Source organism: Rutilus rutilus, assembly GCF_951802725.1.
Source record: "Rutilus rutilus genome assembly, chromosome: 19".
In the NCBI taxonomy this organism is placed as follows: Eukaryota; Metazoa; Chordata; class Actinopteri; order Cypriniformes; family Leuciscidae; genus Rutilus; species Rutilus rutilus.
The window spans coordinates 16,655,628-16,679,874 of NC_140232.1; the positions used below are offsets into that span (position 1 = coordinate 16,655,628).

At 35.8% G+C, this 24,247-nt stretch overlaps 2 protein-coding genes across 3 annotated transcripts; both read right to left on the reverse strand.

Annotated features, from left to right (window-relative positions):
- Positions 1-2,369: 2,369 nt before the first annotated feature.
- LOC311278334 (DLA class I histocompatibility antigen, A9/A9 alpha chain-like) lies at positions 2,370-10,654 on the reverse strand. Of its 2 annotated transcripts, XM_084389093.1 has the most exons (7): positions 10,285-10,654; positions 4,352-4,609; positions 3,872-4,150; positions 3,408-3,698; positions 3,124-3,249; positions 2,935-2,979; positions 2,370-2,830 (listed from the first exon to the last, which is right to left on the reverse strand). In XM_084389093.1, exons 1-7 carry the CDS (start codon positions 10,331-10,333, stop codon positions 2,808-2,810), a joined length of 1,071 nt encoding a protein of 356 aa, XP_084245219.1. In that variant the 5' UTR covers positions 10,334-10,654; the 3' UTR covers positions 2,370-2,807. The 2 variants fall into 2 exon arrangements, with proteins under 2 accessions (XP_084245219.1, XP_084245220.1); XM_084389094.1 differs by lacking the exon at positions 3,124-3,249 and having other exon boundaries at positions 10,285-10,624.
- Positions 10,655-17,062: 6,408 nt separating this feature from the next.
- Positions 17,063-23,399, reverse strand: LOC311278335 (major histocompatibility complex class I-related gene protein-like). The gene is made up of 7 exons (XM_084389095.1): positions 23,062-23,399; positions 19,646-19,903; positions 18,952-19,230; positions 18,440-18,730; positions 18,149-18,274; positions 17,952-17,996; positions 17,063-17,847 (listed from the first exon to the last, which is right to left on the reverse strand). The coding sequence occupies exons 1-7, from the start codon at positions 23,108-23,110 to the stop codon at positions 17,825-17,827; spliced, it is 1,071 nt and encodes a 356-aa protein (XP_084245221.1). The 5' UTR covers positions 23,111-23,399; the 3' UTR covers positions 17,063-17,824.
- Positions 23,400-24,247: the final 848 nt, after the last annotated feature.

A 24,247-nucleotide genomic window follows, 5' to 3' on the forward strand; every position in this document is an offset into this window, starting at 1 on the left:
CTTCTTGAACGGAAGGCTGCATTTTTACAAATTTATTAATTGAATTCTTTAAGCAAAAAATATAAAGTGCTTATAAAGACGAGATATAAAAATGAAACAGACATTTAAATAGCCATTTACAGAGAATGATAATAGTTCAGTGTTTAAAAACATAAAACATTTATGATATTGGTAATTCTTATTCCACTCTGTTTTATTCAAACAGGTGGTCGATTTTCTGTTCTTGTGTGTCATTTTAATCACAAAATGTGTCCAGAAACAGGCAGGGAGAACTCGAGAAGAAACACTGACCTGGCAAAGCTGATCGTACCTTTACATTATTTTATTTGTGGAGGCAATACAATCATTACATTGACAGACTTTACAGATTAGGAACAACAGTAAACAGAATGGAAAGGAATAAAATAAAATAAAAAGAATAAAATATGCGACAAAGAATAAGTAAAACACCAGAAGTATGACAAAAAAAAAATGATCTGAGAAATGTATATTACTTACACATTGTGCAAAGGTAAAATAGATTTTACATTTAAAGAGATAGGTGCTATACTTGCATGACTGAAATTACAGTCGCCGAGGGAAATTACTTGTCTTAGTTCTCTCACACCCAACAACAGATGCAGGAAAAGACCAGCATCTAGCAAAACAGGTCAAAGTGTCTGAATAAATGTTACTGGTGGTCCAGTATATGAGAATTTTTGGGTATAATATGTCACAGTTTACTTTATTTTGACATTATTTTGCTATCCTCACATGGATATACATAAATTAACTATAGTGTCCTGCACCCAGTAAATGAATATTTTTTGGATTGACTGTATGTGCCGAAACCATCAGCGAGTGAAAACCTGATATTCTGCTTTTCTGGCACTGGAATAATAACAACTTCTTTAAAACAGTGTTCTTCAACCCTGCTCCTGAAGGACCCCCAACACTGCACGTTTTCTTTGTCTCCCTAATCAAACACACCTGATTCAATTCATCAGCTCATTATCACATGGGTAAATGAGCTGATGAGTTGAATCAGGTGTGTTTGATTAGATTAGATTCCATGTAATATGTCACATTATGGACACTTTGGGCATTTGTATAAGGATGCACATTTTTCTTATTGGACATGTGACAATATCAGATGCCTTGAAGTTGCGAGTGAGAAGAGCTTGGATAAAACACAAATCTCCTTTTGACCAGCAAGAAAAGAAAACTAATAAAGTGATATTATTCTTTAAAAACATTTCATAACTGTTAAACATTCGTTACCTGTGTTACATTCCTTTGTGGTTTTATCGCTTAATGGTCATTTTCATAATAACCCAAATTACATCCACCAAGCAAATGCAATTTTTTTAATGCTTTGTTATCAACAAATAGCATGTACAAGAGTAACTTCCATATAGAAGTACACATCACGTTTTACAAAAAAAAAAAAAAAAAAAATAACAGAGAATAATAAATATTGTTGAATAAGCATAAATTAATACTTAATTGAGCGGGTGCTTGTTGATAGAATTTAGAGTTTATTTGAAGTTTTTTAATTTTATAATTGCACATTAAAATAATTTGTTTGCCACCTTAATGAGAGTAAATATACAGAGGGGTTATATTCCAAACAGACCATGGGTTTTGAAAATATTGTCCAAGCCAGTTTATTTTAAAAGCATTGTTCAGAAAGCTGAAGTCTATAAAATGTAGACCATGCAAGCCAAAAATAATTATACTGAGCAACTGAATATTAATGGTGATATTGCTGAGGACCCCAAAATCATTGCATGCATATCCTCACCAATTTACCAATTTCAAATAAAATATTTATCCACATTTTTTTGCTTTATTCCAACAAGATGAGATTAGTTTTTCTATGCTGGTGATTCTCTCATTATGTTGTAGTATTGAATTATTCAGTTTCCAGTATGCTGATTTTCTGTTTAAGTTTTACAAAGATTTAAAGGGAATACTTATAGAGCCTTGTGGTCTAAAAAATGGATAAAGTATTATATCGGTGATAATATTTTCTAAATACTTGGATGTAAACCAATAATCAATCCTAGACTGCCTTGATGATGAATTATTACTCCAAGTAAAGGATACTTGTGATGAGTGAGATTTTCTACATGCATCAACTAAGAAAACAACTCCTCCTTTCTCTTGAAGCTCATGAATTCTCAGATTCCTGTGCGAATAGCCTACCAACAAGGTTAGTCGTCTCTCTTGCTCCTTAGCACACTTGAACAGCTTGTTTCAGTTGATATTCTGCATGAGTAACTTAGCATGTCGTAAGGCATTGATGACGGTGCAAATAAACTCAGTTGTTTCCTTTAGTTTGGGGATTTGTTTCATGACTTTCATTTCATTAAACATGCTCAAGTTTCTTTCCACCAGCTTCTCCAGTACACCTGATCTGTTCTGCACCAGCCGAGAAAGTTCTGAGATCTGTGCGAGGATGACCATTGTGTGTCTGTCTACTGGGCTGCTTGAGGGCTCGAGACATGGAGTTTCAGGGAGAGATGGAAATTCTTCCTCCACCAGCATAAATTAATCCGGATCAGTGTCTTGTTTGAGATAATCATGCAGGTTGTCTGAAATCAGATCACTGGAAGGGATCTTCATAAAGTTTCGGCCATCTGCGTGCATTAGAGTTAGCTACCTTTCAACGTCTTCTTTGCAACAATGTTACAAGTCAATTTAAGTATTTGGGAATGCAGAGCTGATCAAAACACGTGCAATCAAGGAGCCATCTTGGTACCTCCCCAAAATGCTAATTTTCCCATGAGTTGTCTTGGTTTTTTTATTTAATCCATTACATAGACTCAATTTTCATCTTGGGTGGAGGCTGAAATCAATAAAACATTCCTTTGGTTCAATTTCTAGACATTTTCCAAAATTAAACTTAAAATGAACATATTGCTGACTTCGTTTAAAACACTGTATACTCACATGGAGTAGGGGAGTATTCATTCTGTGACGTCTCAGAGCCTCGTCCTGAATAAGATGAAATAAACCAGAATAAAAACACAAAATCACAATCACAAAACTGTAAACATTGAAAGAGCCTCTTCTAATGATGTTTGGTTTCATTTTCTAATTGAGCATCAAACGTAGTGAACTGGACTGTAAAACATTTACCAGCAGCACGTCTATTCCTCCATATGATGAGTGCAGTTACGATGAGAACAGCCACACACATTAACACCAGCACACAGATAACTACAGACAGACTGACGGATCCTCCTGGCTCATATTTATCTGTATCTGAAATTAAGGTAAAAAAACAAAAAAAAACAAAGGAAAATAAATACAAAAGCTAAAGATATGTACTAAAATAGTTTTTATTATTATTAAATCTATGTTGTTGATATCAAAAAGGACATTTAGTTTGTTTGCTTGCTGGTTTGGGCATTTTTATTTACCAAATATAATGTCCAGTTTGTTGTCCAGATTGAGGTGCTTCATTGTACAGTTGTATTTATGTCCTTCACGTAGTTCTTCATCGCTGATCACTAAACTCTTCCTCATCTGGTAAGTTCCGTCTCCGTTGGGCAGAATCTGTCCTCCTGTGATCTGATCATCATCCACAGGCTGATCGTCTCTGAACAGGGTCAGGTTAATGTGACGGGGGTAAAAGCCAGTGGCCAGACAGCTGATCTGAAGCCCTTGAGAGTCTGGGAGTTTCTTCCTCATGAGTCTGACTCTGGGTTTCACTACAGAGAATAATGAGAAGTGTTACTGTTGTTATTTATTTATGGTTCTCATGTTTTATAACGCATTCAGAGGCCCGCATTTTCTGTCAGTACTGCTGTCTGGGTCATATTTGTTGATTATACTTTTTTTTCTATCTTAATTATACTGAAGATAATCAGGTTGATTCTCTCACCTTTTCTCATCACATTGTTCTTTTCCAAATGCAGGAACCTCTGCAAAGTTTTAATGCAAATAGGATGATAATCATGTTCATATAGAAACTGTATATGAAGCTGTTTTACTTGGTCCCATGATATCATCCATGGCTTTTTCACATGGATATCATTTTTTTCCAGGTCATAGGTGAACTCCTCTATACATTGTCCATCAAAAGCATCCCAGGAATGAAGTGGACCTGGTTTATCATCATTCAACAGTTCACATCCAGCAAGTCTCTGATATACATGTACACCTTCAAATAAAATAAATGTATTTTTATTAGTCCTCACTCTGACACAATGTAAAATGTAGTGAACTGAAAATGAATATTATGGACTCTATGATTACCCTCTTAAAGTCTTACATCTAATTTTTTAAATAAAATAAATAAAACACATAGAAGCTACATCTGTTATTAAATGATTTGTTAATGATGATAATGTATAGTTCTCACCATTTGTGTGATTGAGGTGTTTATTAGCATAAATATCCCGAGTTTTCATGCTAATATACATATCTTTAAATACAGCACCAGCATCACTTTGCTCCTCATCATAGTATTTTGAATCACTGTTAGTGCGATAGACAGGTTTCCATGTGGTTGAGTCATAATATACTATTTCCAGATCATCCAACATCAGCACAACACTAAACTCAGGAAATGGTGTCTGTCCAACTATATATGTTGCCAAAGCCATCAGTGAGTGAGAACCTGTTGATACACAAGGACAAGAAATCTTAGTACAGATTAGTCAAATTAGACCATAATTCAATTCAATTCAATTCAAAAACTTTAGACCATACTTAGACCATAACACATGACTATACATTTCATTTCAGACTTATCTTCCTCTGGCATTATAACTGAAGAAGAAATTTTAACTTTAAGATGTGTGTGACCATCATATGACAATAGAAGAGTGTTGGTACGTGAAAGGAGGTCAAGGATAAAATATGATGAACAAGTCTCATAATGTTCCACATATGGTTGAAAACACCATCATTGGCCTTGAGACATTCTCACATTACATGTGATATATTAAATCAGTACACAGTATTTATAAATTGTAAAGTTGATTAGAAAAGTTGTCATCCACATTAAAATATTCAAAAAGTTATGTTCCTCTTGTCCTTGATGTGGAACAGTGAACCAGAAGGGCAAAAATAGGCAGGATGAATCAAGAGAGATTTGGATGGTTGCAGCATTTGCTGATAACGGGTGAAAGAATATATAAACAATATAGGCACAACTGGGATTAGTGTTTTCTGCTAGTTAACGAAGCATTAAAGAACCATATCAACTGTTAAATAACATATTGGAGATTAAAATAATATCAAATTTGAAATTTAGAAAACACCAAAAATAGACATGAAAAATTTGTCAGTAATTTACTTTTGCTATGGTTAAATAAATGTTCAGTGATATCTTCCAAAGATTGTGAACTTTGGCGCAATTTTTTCTCTTTATAGTGTTAATATGGCAACTAGCATGCGCGTAATTTGCACGGGGGTTACGGGGGTCATGACCCCCTCAAAAATCAGATCCAGCTAATATAACCCCCCCCAATATCATCACATCATTCAGATTAAAATAAATATGAAATATTCCTAATTAATACTTTTGTTCGTTTTCTTTATTAATTTCATTTGCCAGCAAGAAAGATAGTATCATATTTTTAAAAAAATCTGTAATGTACCCCCGCCCACCGCACCGACTACTTGGTATTACCCAACCCGCTTTCTCTACCAAGTTTGTTAACTATTTTGCGCAGTCGCTGGGATGAATGGTTGGAGAAGCATGCTAACGGATGGAAAGATGAAAAGGACACTGAAAGGTAGCCAGACAACGATTTTTCATTGTTGGTCGACACCAGCCAAAAAGAGGAAAAATCCTGACCAAACGGAGGTAGCCTACCCCTATATTAGCTCGGCGTTTCTCAAAGTGTGGGGCGCGGGCGCGGCCCACTGGTGGGAAATAGAGACATGACAAGTGGGGCGCGACAAACAGGATTTGTGCCCAACTTTTTAATTCCTTTATTTATTGACCATACACTCAAAACAAAACAAAGACACGTTTAAATGTAAGCCTTACTTAACCTTTACACACGTAAGTTTAAAAGTTTTTCAAGGCGACCGTTATTGATATATCACTTTATGGTTCCCATGGAGACGCGTCATTCATTGCTTGTCACACCGCAGCCGCGCTGAATGACTGATGATCTGCTTTTATTTCCTTTTTTATTCAAAATTTCACAAATTTGTTAGCTATAGCAGGATATATATGATATTCCGATTGTCAAATATGTGCAAGTGCAAGTGGATGTGTTTTGTTGTTCAAACACCTTTATAACGATCGCGTTAGTTGAGCTGTATGCGCAACGTATTTTAGGTAGCTGCTATCTTATTAAAATACCTAAAAAAAAAAAAAAAATTACGTACATTATTAGGAATTTACCACCTCCGGCTCAATTTGAGATTATTATTATTTAATTTTTTTATTATTATTATTATTTTGTTCTTTTTGCATGGAGTTTGCAAAGTGACAAAATGAATCAAAGCACAACTAACGTTAGTCCACACTTGTATTTTCTCAGTTTCTGAATTTGATGTTATCAGAGGCTAAATGCAAACACACATTTTTTTTTAATCTACTTTTGAGTCTTATTTCATGCAAAGTGATAATATAATTGCACTTTCATTTTCTCTATTTGAAAGTTTTTAATGCTGTTATTTGATGTACAGTTTTTAAAATGTGATGTTAATAAAATACATTTTAAGAGTTAAACTTAAAGCCTAGTTTATTAACATTTTGTTGGGGTGATTGGGGACAGGTGGGGCTCGGAACCCTTTCCTACCTCCGAAGTGGGGAATGGCAGAGAAAGTTTGAGAAACACTTAATTTAACTACTGTGTCATTATGGCATACATAGTCAAGTGAACAGCTGCATTTACATTAAGTAGCCTAAATCAGTAAAAGTCTCACAATGTATTTCTAATACAGGAACGGCAAATTAGCATTTTACACAAGAAAATTATTCAATAAATTAATTAATTAATAAATATGCCGCGAGTTTAACCCCCCCAATGGTAGACCCAAAGTTACGCCCTTGGCAACTAGTAAATACATCAATGCTGCGTTCGAAACCGCATACTTCCCTACTATATAGTAGGGGACAAAGAGTAGGCGAGCGAAAAAGTATATACGAATCCTTACTATTCATAAAAGAGTAGGCGGGAATTACCTGGGTGACGTACTAATTCTATCGAGATTCGGATGTACGCATACTAATAGTGCGTTCGAATATGCCTACTTACCTACTAGGCTATATAGTAGGAGAAAAAAGTATGTGAAAGAAAAATTATGTTCGAAAAATCAGTATTCATAAAAGAGTAGGCGAGAAGTTCCCGGATGGCTTACTACTTCCGTCCAGATTTTCGAGTGCTCAACCGATGGATACTTTTTCTATCCCAGGCAGGGCCGGAATCAACCATTAGGGCAACTGGGCACTTGCCCAGGGGCCCATGAGATCTAGGGGGCCCTGACAGGAAATTCACAGAAATTTAATAAAGTTATCAAACTCTTTTGTCTTCACTGCATAAACTGCATCTACGCGGGTTCACGCAGACTTTCCTCCCTCCCCGCTGAACGCCAGCGATTACTAATTCGTGAAATGCACTCCCGCTGGTTGAGTGCGGTAAAGTTCGTTTCAGGCTCGATATTAGCCGGACATTTGTTCTATAGGGTCGGTAGTCTAACAAAGATATCAATAGCAAGATTAGTTTTAACATTATGTGACCATTGTATATCGACATGATGAAATATTCGTTCAAAATCATTCATGCATTCATGCTGCATAATACCTGAGAATGCTTTGACGCGTTTCCACAGCGCACGATGCTTAAGGGAACGTCTGCCAATTCCACCAACTGCGGTAAACGTATTCTATAATTTGTATTATTTAAAATTACTTTTAACATTTAAAAACAGACGTTTTCAAATCCCAAAGCTTGCAGAAGGTTCCTAATGGCAATACTGACTTAGGCTACAACTTTCCTGGTAGCCTTGAGTAAATTAACATGTCTAAGAAAATGATTCATAAAACGTATAAATATCAGTTGAGCCTATGTTTACTTTCGTCACTGACACAGACGAAAATGAAAAGACTATCAGTCAAAGTTCAGCTTTAGGAGGGGTAGAAATAGGCCAGGATAAGAAGACTGAGAGAATAAGAAATATGAAGATGAGGAGAGAGCAGGTATTGACAAATAATCTAATGACAAGGTTTTAAAGCTAGCCTATTTCTTATAATTTTTTGGCCTTCAAAAGTCCTAAATTGCACATATGTAGGTCAGAGAAATCCAAATTTTCTCGGGGGAGCATGCCCCCGAACCCCCCTGTGCCCTGGGCAACAAGACTCAAGGCCCCCCATAGTTAGGGCCCCTAACTATGGGGGGCCTTGAGTCTTGTTGCCCAGGGCACAGGAAATTGTTAATCATATACATCTTAAGGTTACTTAACGAGCGCTAAAAGAGTAGGTAGCATACTTTATAGCCTGATCTCGTTTAGTATGAATGCGAACCGGACTGCTGCCATGTTGACGTTATCATGGGACCTACTACGACGTGTTATCACAAGCGCAACAACTGACAAGATTTGAACTAACTTACACGTTAATTCCTCTATCTGTAAATGTCTTGATATTGATTTAACTTGCTCATTTTGTGGTCTTGTTGGAGAAACTGCAGCCCATTTATTTTGTGAATACATTTAGGGTTGATTTAAGTTCTTATATTTTTAACCCTACTAATGTGACCCACCGTTTTATACGTCGTATCGATATTATTTATTTTTATAACGAAATCACAAAATCGTCATCTCTTGAATATGTTGTTAATTTCTTTATTTTATATCCAAACATTTTCATCAGCAAGCAAAACTGGCTTACTGCTTTGTTTTTCTCTTTTTCTTGTTGAATTTAACTCTCATTTCATCCCTCAGGCCTAGGCCTATAATAAATAACAACAAATGCATTTTTTTTAAACGTATTATAATGAATTATTCAAGAAAATTAAGATATTCAACCATGTCAGTTCTTTTTTCTTGTGTATAAAAGCTCATATTATGTACGCAAACCCATGACATGTGTGTATATATATATTTTTTTTTTTTTGGTCATTGTGATTGTGTACGTTTATTGTTAAAGATACAACCATGGTATCTTTCCCTGATCTTGTATAAGTTCTGCAATAAACAATATTAATATGAGCGACAGGTGCACTGACACCTCATAACATCAGTAACTCGACAGCCCTACCTAGAACGGTTTTCCTCAGCGTTTGTAATGTCTGCACAAAGGAGGCAGCTGCGCGAAGATTCGCCTTTGGAGAAAACTGTTGATTTTATACTCGAAAAATGTAAGTATCATTGAAATAAAAAAATTATATTACCCCAGAATGAACTGCATTGCTATCCCACCCCAAAACATACAATAATAACAATGATAAATGCTGACCAATACTTAGATAATTATATTACTTTTTACTGAAAATGATATCATTCAATAAAACAAACAAAATGTAATATATGTCATATGACATAGCTATGCATGAATACACTCTAGATGTGTATATAGTGAACATATCTACATTTTCAGTCAAACAATTAATGAATGCATTAATTAATTAAATAATTATATTTAATTTACTGACAACAAGAAGAAATATGAATAAATTAGTAAAAGAATGAAAGTCACCATCACACAATAAACAAATGCATATACAAGTCAACACATTTAACACAAGCTTTATTCAAACTACAATCATGTATGTAGGCTACATCTGTTCATCTGTCCCTGTAACATCCAGACAAGATTCACCTTACCTCTGTGATTTATGAGCTCAACACTACATTTACATGTTGAGGTTGTTTTAACTTTTTATCCAACATAAATGTTCCTCAATTTATCAACAGTATAGGCTACTAATGGACAAATAAAATAGATAAATTATGTTAAGTTACTTTATAGATTTGTTCTACATAATAGCACTCAGATGTATATTTCATGTTGTGGTGTGCTCTTCTGCAATAGGCCTACTTATTGAAAATTTTCCTATCAGATTTAAAATAAGCGTCTTTAAGTACTACCTACTCATTGAGTATGCGGTTTCGAACGCAGCCCAAGTTTCGTCATGCTAACTAGCCCCGCGTTAGTTTGAGCCCCGCTCTCCCCCTTTTCTTACCATATTATATGTATTGTCGTAATTATAAACACACTTGTTTGTAGCACAAATAGTTTTACTATTCTCACACGCATTAATAGAAAATAGCTTATAGGCATACTTCCGCGTTGCAAAATAAGGTGGATAGGAAAGCATTAAATGAACTTACCTGCATTGACAACTGTCAAGCATGACAGCAGATACGCAACCTTGAGCATTCTTAAAATTAACGAATCCAGGTGTTATGGATCATCTCTGTAAAAAAAAAATTACGCGCTTAATTGTCCCTTGCACGATCCCAGACCATAGTCCCAGACCCATACACACCCCCATACTGTCTATGATACACACCCTGTTTACACGAGAACGCTCGCGGGTGAAAACGTAAAAATATATCAGATGTGCGTTTTTGGGGCTTAAAAACCATAGACAGTATATAAACGGTTAAAAACGCAAAAAAGTGAAACCACCCTCCAGAGTGGAAATCTTAAAAACGCTCCACCGTTGCATTTCCGTCTAAACGGTAAAAAAAACCATAGACTGTAAAAAAATAGGTAAAAACGCAAAAGTCTGCAGTGAAGGCACCGATCAGTGCTTCACATTGCCACCTAGCCGCCTGGAGTGCATACTACATCGAATTTCACACACTTTTGCGTCACCATATGCACGCAGATTTCCCCCCATAACGCTCGTCTAAACGCAGAATAAAAAGTGATCACTTTTGCGTTTTCTCTCTTCAGATCGTTTCCGTGTTGACGTTTTTGGTGGGCGGATCTTAGGGGGTGGAACGATCCCTCTGGCCGCTTCACTAACGTTAGTTTGCACGTTTTTTTTTTTTTAACAATGACTGGAGAAAATCCGATTTTATCTTAATGTGCAAGGTCACTCTGTCCAGGACCACGATTGTTATTTGCAAAAGTTAATTTTAACGGACATCCCAGATTGGCTGACACGTAGGGGAGACCGGGGACAGTAGGACAACACTTTTCAGTAAGTGTAAAATCTGAGACTATTTGGACTTGACAAGCCAAATTTGTATATATTAAACTTGCATCTGTCTGCTAATTACCCATACCATTTAAAGATGATTACATATGACATATCGTTCACAGTATTTATTTGAATGGAAGAAGCCAGATGTTGCAACTAGTGATGTGTCGTTCGCGAACGAGCCGGCTCTAAGAGCCGATTCTTTGTCACGAACAAGAAGAGTCGAATCTTTATTTGGGACAGGACTTCACCATGCGGCCAATCACATGGGAGGACAGACTACGATCACACCATAGAGCTGGTAAGTCCCGCCCCTTCCGTAAAACCCCGCTGGACCTCAAAGTTGAAAAACCGTCAATGCAAGTGAATGGGAGAAAATAATTATTTTCTGGTCCCGTTTGAATTGTGCCATGAATGTGAACATATGTTGTCTGTGAATTTTTTATATAATCTTTCATGTTACAAGTTTGACAGTATATGGTATGATTCGTCGGCTAGCAGTTGTGGAAAAGACATAACGAGAAAGACTACATGTCGCCTATGTGACGTCACCCCATAAAGTTGACTTACCCGTGGTTTTCACCAACCTCGACGATTTTGTCCTCTCCCTGAAAGAAGGCGGTGAAGTGCACCAAAGACACAGCATGTTTAGCGGGATCCGTGAGCTAGAGCCGTGTGCTAGTGGTGGTGACGTTTCAAACGCGTCGAAAGCATGCAGCGAAGAGTTGTAGTCCACAAAGTGCTTTCACACAAAGTCTAACCGTATCAAACTTCTACCCGCTAAATTGTAGCATTCTTTACACGAAAAGTTCTATAAAAAATTCACAGACAACATATGTTCACATTCATGGCAAAATTCAAACGGGACCAGAAAATGATTATTTTCTCCCATTCACTTGCATTGACGGTTTTTCAACTTTGAGGTCCAGCGGGATTAGCGGAAGGGGCGGGACTTACCAGCTCTATAGGGACACTCCGAAGAGAGCGAGTGTAGTGGTGGGGGAGCCGGATTTAAATGCTAATGTTAAGACTTTTGCCTTTATTTATTTGATTTGTTTGCTGTGGTTCTGTGTTCAGTTGTTCAATTAAAGTTGTATTAAAATGTTAAATAATAGTAACTGTGTATTTTTTGTAACGAACAAATGCATAAAAAAATAAGGCTTTTATGAAAACACTGAATTAAAAATTGCTTACCAACACACAATTCATTCACAATTGCTAAATTGGACTAAAATATAAAGCTCCGAGTGATCCTAAAAGAAGAGCCATTGAACTATATGAAGAGCCGGCTCTTCTAAGGGAGCCGAGCCAAAAGAGCCGAATCTTTGAAAAGAGCCGGACTTCCCATCATTAGTTGCAACTGACCCCAACCCAGACAGTTGCAACACAACCATGGGACGGTTGCAACCTGTTAAAAATACCTTAAATTTCATTAATTAACTTTAGCTTTTTGTCTCAATATTTCTGAAAATATTAACTGTTTTAGGCCTACTATAATATTATAGTATTATTTATTTATACAATAATATTATAGTAGCCTATTATTTATTTATTTAGTCATATTTATCAAATAACAGTTATTGAGTTTTGTTTGTTTATGTGTAGAATTAGGCCTACATAGATTCAGTGTGCAGGTGTTACAGATGCTATTCAATCTCTCCACAGTTCAGTGTCAGACAGGAAGAATTGAACAATTTGCAAAGCAACAAACTTTTATTAAACATGCAATTTATAACTTGTTGCAACCGTCCCCAACCCTATCAGCCATGACAGAACATCATGTGCCTGCTAGACACACTGACTTTGACACATGCTAACCATGTCACTTAGAAGTCAACAAAACAATAATTCAAACTAAGTAATTTTTGATTAATTCATACAAAATGTCAGGACAGTATGACAAAAATACATCTCATGAAAAAAATTACTTTCATACCTCCAAAACAAGTTTCGTTCAATAAATGCAGCAGCAGATGCTGAACATGTCTACTGTCTTCTTGGTGGGGGGAGGGTCTAACTGTGCATGTTCAGTACAGGGATGGAAATTACTAGTACCAGCCACCAGCCAAATGCGGGTGATTTTGTGTTGTGGCTGGTAAACTCGCTTCACCTACCAGCCACCGTGGCGGGTAAATAAAAGTAGCATGCTGTTTCACCCGGACACTTTTAGAGGAGGCACACCTTAAAAAAAATGTGGCGTTACATCGTAGGTGTTAAGAGGTCTGCAGAGAAAACATCTCAGGAGACAGTGGGCAAAGAGGCGAAGGTCAAAAAAAGTTTTTTTAAAGAACAATGGAGAAAAGCAGACAATGGGGAGTCCCACGATTGGTTAGTTTACAACGAGATAAGTCTGACAATGTTCTGTTCGGTATGTCGTCAACACGCTTCAGAAGATGCCAATAAGAGAACTAATAGTTTCATTGTTGGGACTAAAAACCTAAAACTGGAAGCCATAAAAGGCCACGAATCATCCAAATGCCACATCCAGGTAAAAAAGATAGCAGGGAAAAGCAGTTCCAGAGAATACGGTTGTGGTTTAGGTTCATACATAACATTTCATCTACAAAGTCATGAAAGCATATAACTCAATGTTGTTTCATTATGTCCGTCTCTTTTCAGAATTTGGTGAATCAGAAGTGGAGGAATTAACTAGACACTTCCAGAGCATCCTGACATCCTCGGGGGTCGCTGTTGAGCTCATCCCACCGTACCATCCTCTACTGCAGACTGTGAAAGAGGCTTCAATCAAATGAAGTTATTGAAAAGTGACTGGAGGTCCCATCTTACATCCAGAAGCCTCTGTGACCTCCTGACTGTCCAGCTATCCAGTCCCTCTATTGAGGATTATGACCCCACCCCTGCTATCCAGCTCTGGCATCAGGCTAGCATCTGGCCTAGAAGGCCAGAGTTCATGGAGGGGAAGAAGAATGCTCAGGAAAGCACCTCTGAGACTTCAGAATCTGAGTAAATTGGACTCGGAATGGGGAGGATGGGTGGAGGAATGTTTGTTTTTTGTTTAATCTGCCCTACTCATTTCATGAAATGTGTATCAGTTCATGGTTTGTGTGTGTATAAGAGAGAAAGAGAAAATGTCAGTATTTCCTTGAGTCTTGAGACCCTATGAAATAAACGACTTAAGTATTGTAGATCTTGTAGTGTTAATTTTCACATGCAGTTACACATTGTCGGTTAAAAACAAGAAAGTGGCTGGTAAAAACGTTGAGTGGCTGGTAGATTTTGAAATCCATCAGCTACAGTGGCAGGTGGACAAAAAAGTTAATTTCCATCCCTGGTGCAGTATGAGTGTCATCACTCTAGCTTGTTTCTGATTGGAGAAAAATTACATGTTGCAACCATCCCCTGTTGCAACTGTCCCCAGTCTCCTATACACGCTCAGTCAATGGATACGATTTGACAGGATTAACGTTAACGCTACCTCCGGTTGAGAAACTGAGCGTAAAGAGAAACTGAGGGCATATATTTAGATACCTATAAATGTACTAAATGGTACGATCCGCAGTTCTGCCTAGCCAGCGCCAAGGCCAGAAATCTATTTTGCTATCCTCACATGGATATACATAAATGAACTATAGTGTCCTGCACCCAGTAAAAAAAATATATATATCTGGTGTCTGAATATTTTTTGGATTGACTGTATGTGGCGAAAACCATCAGTGAGTGAGAACCTGATATTCTGCTTTTCTGGCACTGGAATAATAACAACTGCTTTAAAACATGGGACTCTCTTATCGACCAGTTGAAATTTGTTCAAGCGTGAAATGTTCTACTATTACTATTTCTGCAATGCCTTAAGCATATAATGCTAGTTTTCTATTCTGAATTCAACCATTCAAAAGATAAATCTGAACTTTGGCATGTCACACATTAGATTACATAACGCTTCTTCATGCAGCATTTTTTGAACGCATGAGTGGCAATTTCAGTTTTAAGCTTACACAGTCAAACTGAAAATCTTACTCCAAAATATGTCATATGATAAAATGATCTTCCCTTGGTTTCTGGCACAAAATTCCAAGTCCTTTGCGTCAGTCTATTGATGGCAAAGGTTTCTCTTTGAAAGTAATATGTCACATTATGGGCACTTTGGGCATTTGTATAAGGATGCACATTTTTCTTCTTGGACATGTGACAATATCAGATGCCTTGAAGTTGCGAGTGAGAAGAGCTTGGATAAAACACAAATCTCCTTTTGACCAGCAAGAAAAGAAAACGAATAAAGTGATATTATTCTTTAAAAACATTTCATAACTGCTAAACATTCGTTACCTGTGTTACATTCCTTTGTGGTTTCATCGTTTAATGGTCATTTTCATAACAACCCAAATTACATCCACCAAGCAAATGCTAATTTTTTAAATGCTTTATTATCAACAAATAGCATGTCCAAGAGTAACTTCCATGTTACATAAGAAGTACAGATGTTTTACAATACAATAGAAAGAAAAAAAGAGAAAAGAAAAAAAGAAAGAAAACAACAGAGAGCATATCTATATATTGTTGAGTAAGCATAAATAAATACTTAATTGAGACTCCAAGCAGCAAGTGCTTATTGATAGAATTTAGAGAGTTTAATTTGAAGTTTTTCAATTTTATAATTGCACATTAAAAGAAATTCTTTGCCACCTAATTGAGAGTAAATATACAGAGGGATTATATTCCAAACAGACCATGTTTTGAAAAGACTGTCTAAGCCAGTTTATATTAAAAGCATTGTTCAGAGAGCTAAAGTCTATAAAATGTGGACCACCTTTATCATATGAATTTAATATCACTGATTTCTTAGTAGTGAACTTTGTTTTTTCATTCAAATTCACAGATTCTGTCAATTAATTTACATGTTTGTTTGTCAACATAAAGTGACTGAGCAGTAAATAAGCGAGAAATGCCTTCTGGTTTAGTGAGAAGAACTCTCCCTTGAGTGACAGATCTCTCAGAAACAAATGATTCAACCTTGCATGTCTTTTGAGGCAAAAAATGGAGGGACACCTCTTATCATCTTATTATCAAATTATTTTAACCCCCAAAAAGGTGATGCTTTCTCTTACATAAATGTTACAAATTGAGGACTCCAAGCAGTTGCCAACTGGACGCAGCTCACATTAATTGATATTAAGATAAAGACCTGAGGCTTTGGAAAAGGGCTTAAGAGTTTCTAATGCAATATCTACTCGAGAGACATCCTTCAGAAACAGGCAGTGTCATCGGCTAACTGACTTATCACTTTGGTATTGATTCCTTTTAATTCCCTTTAAAGGGCTTTCCTAAAGACTCGAAATCTTTATAATAGTCCAAAACAATCATTAGAGATCTATGTAAGATGTCCAAAACCAAACGTTACTATAACGTTATATATAATGCGCCTTTTTTCTTTTTTAAACAAATCAGATTGTTTAAAACACATTTCAGTCTTTTTGATAAAAGCAATTATTTTATAATCATTATTTAGCAACATATTTGGCTGACAACTATCAATTAAAATGGGGTCTTTATTTGGTTTTGAGGGTGATAAGTCCTTGACACATCAGGGTTGGAGGAAGCAAAGCTCTTTCAAGGCTCTCCATTAAAACTTTGAACAAAACAGGAGCAACGGTCTTTCTAAATGCTTTATAAAATTCAGCAGTTATACCATCCATTCCTGGAGACTTATTTTTCAAAAAATGTATGGCATCAATAATTTCTTCTAATCTGAGAGGGGCTTCGTATATTAGAATCCTCTATGCTAAACTGCTTTATGTTGGGCAAGGACTCGGAAAACTCAGTAGTAGATTGTTGACAAAAATTTGAGGTGTAAAGATAACTATAAAACTCAACAAAAATGTGCAATGATTTTGGGGTCCTCAGCAATATCACCATTAATATTCAATTGCTCAATATAATTATTTTTGGATTGCATGCCTCAAGTCTAAACAATAGGCAGAGCTCTTCTCACCCTCTTCAAGCCATTTTGTTTGAGATCTTATAAAGATCTTCAGCCACTCTTTTGTAAATTTCCTCTAATTTAAGTTTCTGCTCAGTCAGTTCTGTTTTGTCCATTTCAGAAATTTCCTCTATTTTTTTAGAAGATGGAAATTTTACCTAAAATTTTATCCTCACCAATTTTCCTAATTTTTGCCAGTTCACTACAATACTTTAAACAACAAAAGATTCCAATTTCAAATTAAATTTTTATCATTTTTTATCACAGAAAAGTTCTGAGATCTGTGCGAGGATGACCGTTGTGTGTCTGTCTACAGTGCTATGTTGTTTGGGGATGGAGACTTGCATGGAGTTTCAGGGAGAGATGGAAATTCTTCCTCCACCAGTATAAATTCATCCAGATCAGTGTTTTGTCTAAGATAATCATGCAAGTTGTCAGTAATCAGATCACTGGAAGGGATCTTCATAAAAGTTTCGGCCACTGCGTGCTGCTGCTAGTTTTGCTAGCAGTGTTAGCATTTACGCTTTGGTTGGACTTTCCAGTCTTCTTTCTAGCACTTTTCCTTTTTTCAGATCCACCCATTGTTGTGTCCGAAGAATCACTGTGTTATTAGAGTTAGCTATCTTTCAAAGTCTTCTTTGCAACAATGTTACAAGTCAATTTAAGTATTTGGGAATGCAGAGCTGATCAAAACACGTGCAATCAAGGAATCATCTTGGAACCTCCCCGAAATGCTCATTTTCCCATGTGTTGTCTTGATTTTTTTATTTAATGCATAGACTCAATTTTCATCTTGGGTGGTGGCTGAAATCAATAAAAAATTCATTTGGTTCAATTTCTAGACATTTTCCAAAATTAAACTTAAAATTAACATATTGCTGACTTCATTTAAAACACAGTATACTCACATGGAGTAGGGGAGTATTTATTCAGTGACGTCTCAGAGCCTTGTCCTGAATAAGATGAAATAAACCAGAATAAAAAGTCACAGTCACAAAACTGTATACGGTAAACATTGAAAGAGCCTCTTCTAAAGGAACATGATGTTTGGTTTCATTTTCTAATTGAGCATCAAACGTAATGAACTGGACCGTAGAACATTTACCAGCAGCACGTCTCTTCCTCCATATGATGAGTGCAGTTACGATGAGAACAGCCACACACATTAACACCAGCACACTGATAACTACAGACAGACTGGCGGATCCTCCTGGGTCATATTTATCTGTATCTGAAATTGTGGTGAATAAAACAAAAACAAACAAAAAAACAGAAAAATAAATACAAAAGCTAAAGATATGTACTGAAATAGTTTTTATTATTATTAAATCTATGTTGTTGATATCAAAAAGGGCATTTAGTTTGTTTGCTTGCTGGTTTGGGCATTTTTATGTACCAAATATAATGTTCAGTTTGTTGTCCAGATTGAGGTGCTTCATTGTACAGTTGTATTTATGTCCTTCATGTAGTTCTTCATCGCTGATCACTAAACTCTTCCTCATCTGGTAAGTTCCGTCTCCGTTGGGCAGAATCTGTCCTCCTGTGATCTGATCATCATCCACAGGCTGATCGTCTCTGAACAGGGTCAGGTTAATGTGACGGGGGTAAAAGCCAGTGGCCAGACAGCTGATCCGAAGCCCTTGAGAGTCTGGGAGTTTCTTCCTCATGAGTCTGACTCTGGGTTTCACTACAGAGAATAATGAGAAGTGTTACTGTTGTTATTTATTTATGGTTCTCATGTTTCATTACGCATTCAGAGGCCCGCATTTTCTGTCAGTACCGCTGTCTGGGTCATATTTGTTGATTATATAAAATATATAATCATATATAATATGATATAATATATGATATATAAACTTTTTTTTCCTATCTTAATTATACTGAAGATAATCAGGTTGATTCTCTCACCTTTTCTCATCACATTGTTCTTTTCCAAATGCAGGTACCTTTGCAAAACTTTAATACAAATAGGATGATAAACATTTTCACATAAAAACTTTATATGAAGCTGATTTACTTGGTACCATGATATAATCCATGGCTTTTTCACATGGACATCGTTTTGTTCCAGGTCATAGGTGACCTCCTCCATAGATTGTCCATCAAAAGCACTCCAGAAATGAGCTGGACCTGGTTTATCATCATTCAACAGTTCACATCCAACAACTCTCTGATGAACATGTACACCTTCAAATAAAAGACAAATGTTTTTTTTTTAAATTAGTCCTCACTCTGACACAATATAAAACGTAGTAAACTGAAAATGAATATTTTGCACATTATGATTACCCTCTTACATCAAAAGTTTTAATAAAATAATTAAAACACAAATTAAAGCTACAGTCAGAGGTGTAAAGTCCAGGTTCAGAAAGTAAAAGTCCTCCTCTGTATTTTGTTCCAATCACCTGGATTTGCTAATTAGCAGTTTTTCAGCCAGGAGATAGAACTAATTAGTGAAATCAGCTGGCTGAGTTCATGGGTGGAATAAACATATGGCAGGACTTTTACTTTCTGACCCCTGGACTTTACACCTCTGGCTACAGTACATCTGTTATTAAATTAAGTATGTGTTAATGCTGATAATGTAGGCTTTAGTTCTCACCATCTGTGAGATTGAGGTGTTTTTTAACATACAAATCCCGAGATTTCATGCCATCATACATGTATTGAAATATAACACCAGCATCCTTTTGCTCCTCATCATGGTATTTTGAATCACTGTTAGTGCGATAGACAGGTTTCCATGTGGTTGAGTCATAATATCCTATTTGCATATCATCCAACATCAGCACAACACTGAACTCAGGAAATGGTGTCTGTCCAACTATATATGTTAACAAAGCCATCAGTGAGTGAGAACCTGTGTACACAAGGACGAGAAATATTAGTACAGATTAGTCAAATTAGACCATAACATATGAATATACATTCCAGTCCAGACTTATCTTCCTCTGGGCTCTGGCATTATAAATGAATATTGTGGAACAAATTTTTATCTTTAAGATGTGTGTGACTAGCCTGGGTTTCCCCATGCTGCCTTGTGCGTAGCACGATTTTATTCACGCTGCTAGGCAGCCTGGACGCCATGGACCAGATTTTCGCCTCAAAAAGGGAACCAATCACAGAACGGGGAGGGAGCAGCAAGACGATGACGAGGTCTATGCGACACACTGAAGCAGTTTGTTATATCTATGGATCCAACATACGCAAAGTTACCTTTCGATGCAGCCTTATAGTGTTCTAAGTAGTTTAGTCGCTGAACGCCATCATGTACACATAAATCTCTGACCCATCGTCTTCTTCCTCGTCGAATTTCTGTCGCTCTACATACGTCACCTGGTATAATTGAAACGATTGGCTATGAGCTACGTACAGGCGCTTTTGATACACATTCGTAGCGCCCAATAAACGGCTCTGGACATTCGTAAACCACGCCTCAAATACGAGAAAATGAACATGTGGTTCCCAGACCACGTCTCAATGAGACGAGGTCTGACGTTAGCCAGGCTAGTGTGTGACCATCATACACTGTAAACCCGAATAAGTAAGCAGAACTTAAAAAAAGTGAGGCAATCAGTTGCCACAATTTTTTTAAGTTCATAAACTCAAACATTTGAGTACATCATCACTTATATTTTTGGAGTTTATTTTAAATATAATTTTAAATTATAATTAACTTAAATTTACTGATTAAGCAAACTCAAACATTTTCAGTTTCTGCTACTCAGAATATTTATTCATCTTTCTCATTGCAATAATTCAAGAGAACTTAAACATTTCAAGTTAAGAACAATTAAAATCAGAGTACACTAGTTCATACATTTAACTTAAAACCTTCATGTAATCTCAATGAGAACACTAGTTTTAACAAGCTAGTTTGCTAACATGTTATCATGCTAACAATAGTATGTTATACAGCACTTGCTGTATGAGTACTACAATATAAAGATTTTATTTGCTCTCAAATCAAGCCGCATGCACCACTTGTCACCATGATGGTAACTATCCTAAAACCAACAATAACAGAAATTCTACTAAATTAGCATAACAAAACATTAATCACTACTAAATCTCCCACTTAACATTAATATATATATATAAAAAAAAAACATTATATTACACTTAATTTTAGCATTTACTCTCCCATTCAAGTGACATCGGCAAAGCATGCTGGGAAATAGACATCCCAGCCGTTTCAGTTAAACTTAAGTTTGTTTAAATTAAAATAAATCATTTCATAAAACTCAAAACAATGAAACAGTTCAGTTTACTTAAAATATATCAGTTCTGTGAACTTGAAAGAAAAAGAAAGTGCTAAATACTCATAAAAGTTAATTTGACTGAACAAATTAGTTTAATTTAAGTTTGTCCTACTCAAACCAATTAATTATTTTGAGCGTTAGGGTTTACAGTGTATGAAAAGAAGAGTGTTGGAGGGCCTCCTGTCACGAATATCGTTGAAAATAACATCATTGGCCTAGACTAGAGAGACAAAAATCTGAGAGTTGAGGCTATAAAAGAGGAAGGATGCCCTCCCCTCACTGTCACTCTGTGTGACTGTATGACTGCTGACCTTTTCTTGCAAGAAAATTAACCTCAAAGTAAATTAGTATTGTCTCTTATTCAGGATTGTTTGTTTATTTGTTACCCACAACAATATACGTGTGATAAATATTACATTATAAATTGCTAAGTTAATTAGAAAAGTTGTCATCCACAATAAAATAATCAAGAAGTAAGGTTCCTCTGTTAAGAACCTTGTACTGGACCTTGTACTTGATGCAGAACAGTGAAACAGAGAAGCAAAAATAGACAGGATGAATCAAGAGATTGAGAGAAAAGATTTGGATGGTTATTGTAGTATTTTCAACCATGCTGATAACGGATGAAAGAATCATCAGCTAATTTGAGACAAAGTCCAAGCCAAGACCAGAGTTGAGTTTATGCAAGACCATGATACTTCAACTCTGTTAAAAATATTATCACACACACACACACACACACATATATATATATATATATATATATACACATATATATACACACACATATACACACATATACACACATATATACACACACACACACACACACACACATATATATATATATATATATATATATATATATATATATATATATATATATATATATATATATATATATATATATATGTATGTATGTATGTATGTATGTATGTATGTATATATATATATATATATATATATATATATAGAAAGCAGCAGGCGGCCATTGTGCAATTTTACAATTCACATATAGATATTTCACACGTATTAACAATTGTTTATGTAGGCCTATGCCACACAAAAAAAGATATTCAAATCTGAAAAACTGTCCAACATTCCCAGACAAAATATGAAAATTGCAACATTAAAGGGATTGGTCACCCAAAATTAAACTCTGTTTACATTTACTCACCCTCCAAACTTGTATGACTTAAAAAAAAAAAAAAACTAAAAAAAAAAAAACCCATCTGATCGTTGTTTTTAACTATAAATAATAAATTACAATGAAATACCGACAAATGATAAATTGCCATCATACTGTAAACAACTGTTTAGGTAGGTGGCTAAACATCACAATTAATATACAACCATTTGCACCTTCATGCGTACGTGCATGTCATGCTAGTTTATAGGTTTATAGACACAAACACTCAAAACCATTTGTTACCATCGACATCAAATATGTTTTCTTTCCTTTTTAATGAAATAAAAAGAAGTAGGCTATTTAGGCCTACCTTATTTTTAAGATCGGGCGCGGCGGCCATTTATATGTGTGGTGTCCACTTTCAGTTATTTTTAGCTGTACAACAGCTCGTTTTGCTGTTTGATGTTGCAAACTGGTACCTTTTTCTTACCATGTAGCCTATTGTCGTAATTATAAAAACACTTGTTTGTAGCACAAATAGTTTTACTCTTCTCACACATCTAACAGAAAACAGCTTACTTCCGCGTTGCAAAATAAGGTGGATAGGAAAGCATTAAATTAACTTACCTGCATTGACAACTGTCAAGCATGACAGCAGATACGCAAGCTTGAGCATTCTTAAAATTAATGAATCCAATTACTGCTCGCGCTTGTCCCTTCTTAACACGATCCCAAGTCGATGCAAAATCGGTCTTCAGACAAACAGGTGTTGTGTACCCTACTTCTATGTTCTTTGATAATGATCGTCTATATAACTTAAAGTAAAAGACAGTGACATTTTCTTCCTCAAGACGTTCTTCTTTCGTTTTATTTTGAATTCCACTTCTGTGTGGGTGGTATAGCCTACCTGAGGCGCATGATTTTGCTGTAATAAAGTTGTGATTATGATGTACCTAGTGTCATATGATCTCATATCTCGCGTGGGTTGTGCTTGGGTCGGAGTGTTGGCGAATGGCGATAAAGCGCAACGCGGACATTGCGGAGAATGCGGACATTGAATCCTATACAAGAGACTGGTAGGCTAATACTTTACACTGAGGTTTCATTTATTAATGTAGCCTATTGACTAACATGAACTAACCATGAGCAATATTTTTGTTTTACTGTAGGCTATAATCTGTAATCTAACGTTATTGTTAATAAAAATAGCCTAGCTATTCATTGTTTGTTCATCTTAGTTCACAGTGCATTAACAAATAGCCTACAACTATTTTTTTTAGTTGCATATAAGAGTGCATATAAGTCCCTCAAATGTACATATTGGTACCAAACGTGTACATATTGGTACCAAACTTGTACATATTATGACCTAAATGATAGCCTACATATTAGAACCCTTTTGAAGGGTACTGTCCCAGTGACAGCTTTTGTACCTTTTTTTCTGAGAGTGTAGGACTATAGGAGAATGGAACATTGCGTGAATGCTACTCTTTATCAGTGTTGCCAAAACGAAGATAAATATATGAATAGACTTGTGTAACCCAGGTCAGAATTGAGCTGATCAGAAAATAAATATAATTAGCAATAATTATATTTTCACTCAAAATACTGAAAGAAGTTATATAATGTGTTATCAAAGTCGTTCTGCTGCATTATGAGCATCAAAATAATTAAAATAATCAAAGCGTGACATTTGACAAAAGATGGGCGCTGTCTAAAGTAAAAGTAATTAAAAAGTGACATCAACCTACAATAAAATTTAAGTGAAGCTAATTAAAAATACAAATACTTATATAAAGATTAGTTATACTTA

What these genes read in the sequence shown, in the direction of transcription:
- LOC311278334 (XM_084389093.1), bottom strand. Translation starts at nt 10,333, where the DNA reads ATGCTCAAGGTTGCGTATCTGCTGTCATGCTTGACAGTTGTCAATGCA. An exon ending in CTTGACAGTTGTCAATGCAG is followed by an intron (nt 4,610 to 10,284) that starts GTAAGTTCATTT and finishes GTGTATCAACAG; the next exon opens with GTTCTCACTCACTGATGGCT. An exon ending in GAACAATGTGATGAGAAAAG is followed by an intron (nt 3,699 to 3,871) that starts GTGAGAGAATCA and finishes TATTCTCTGTAG; the next exon opens with TGAAACCCAGAGTCAGACTC.
- LOC311278335 (XM_084389095.1), bottom strand. Translation starts at nt 23,110, where the DNA reads ATGCTCAAGCTTGCGTATCTGCTGTCATGCTTGACAGTTGTCAATGCA. An exon ending in GAACAATGTGATGAGAAAAG is followed by an intron (nt 18,731 to 18,951) that starts GTGAGAGAATCA and finishes TATTCTCTGTAG; the next exon opens with TGAAACCCAGAGTCAGACTC. An exon ending in CAAACTGAACATTATATTTG is followed by an intron (nt 18,275 to 18,439) that starts GTACATAAAAAT and finishes CCACAATTTCAG; the next exon opens with ATACAGATAAATATGACCCA.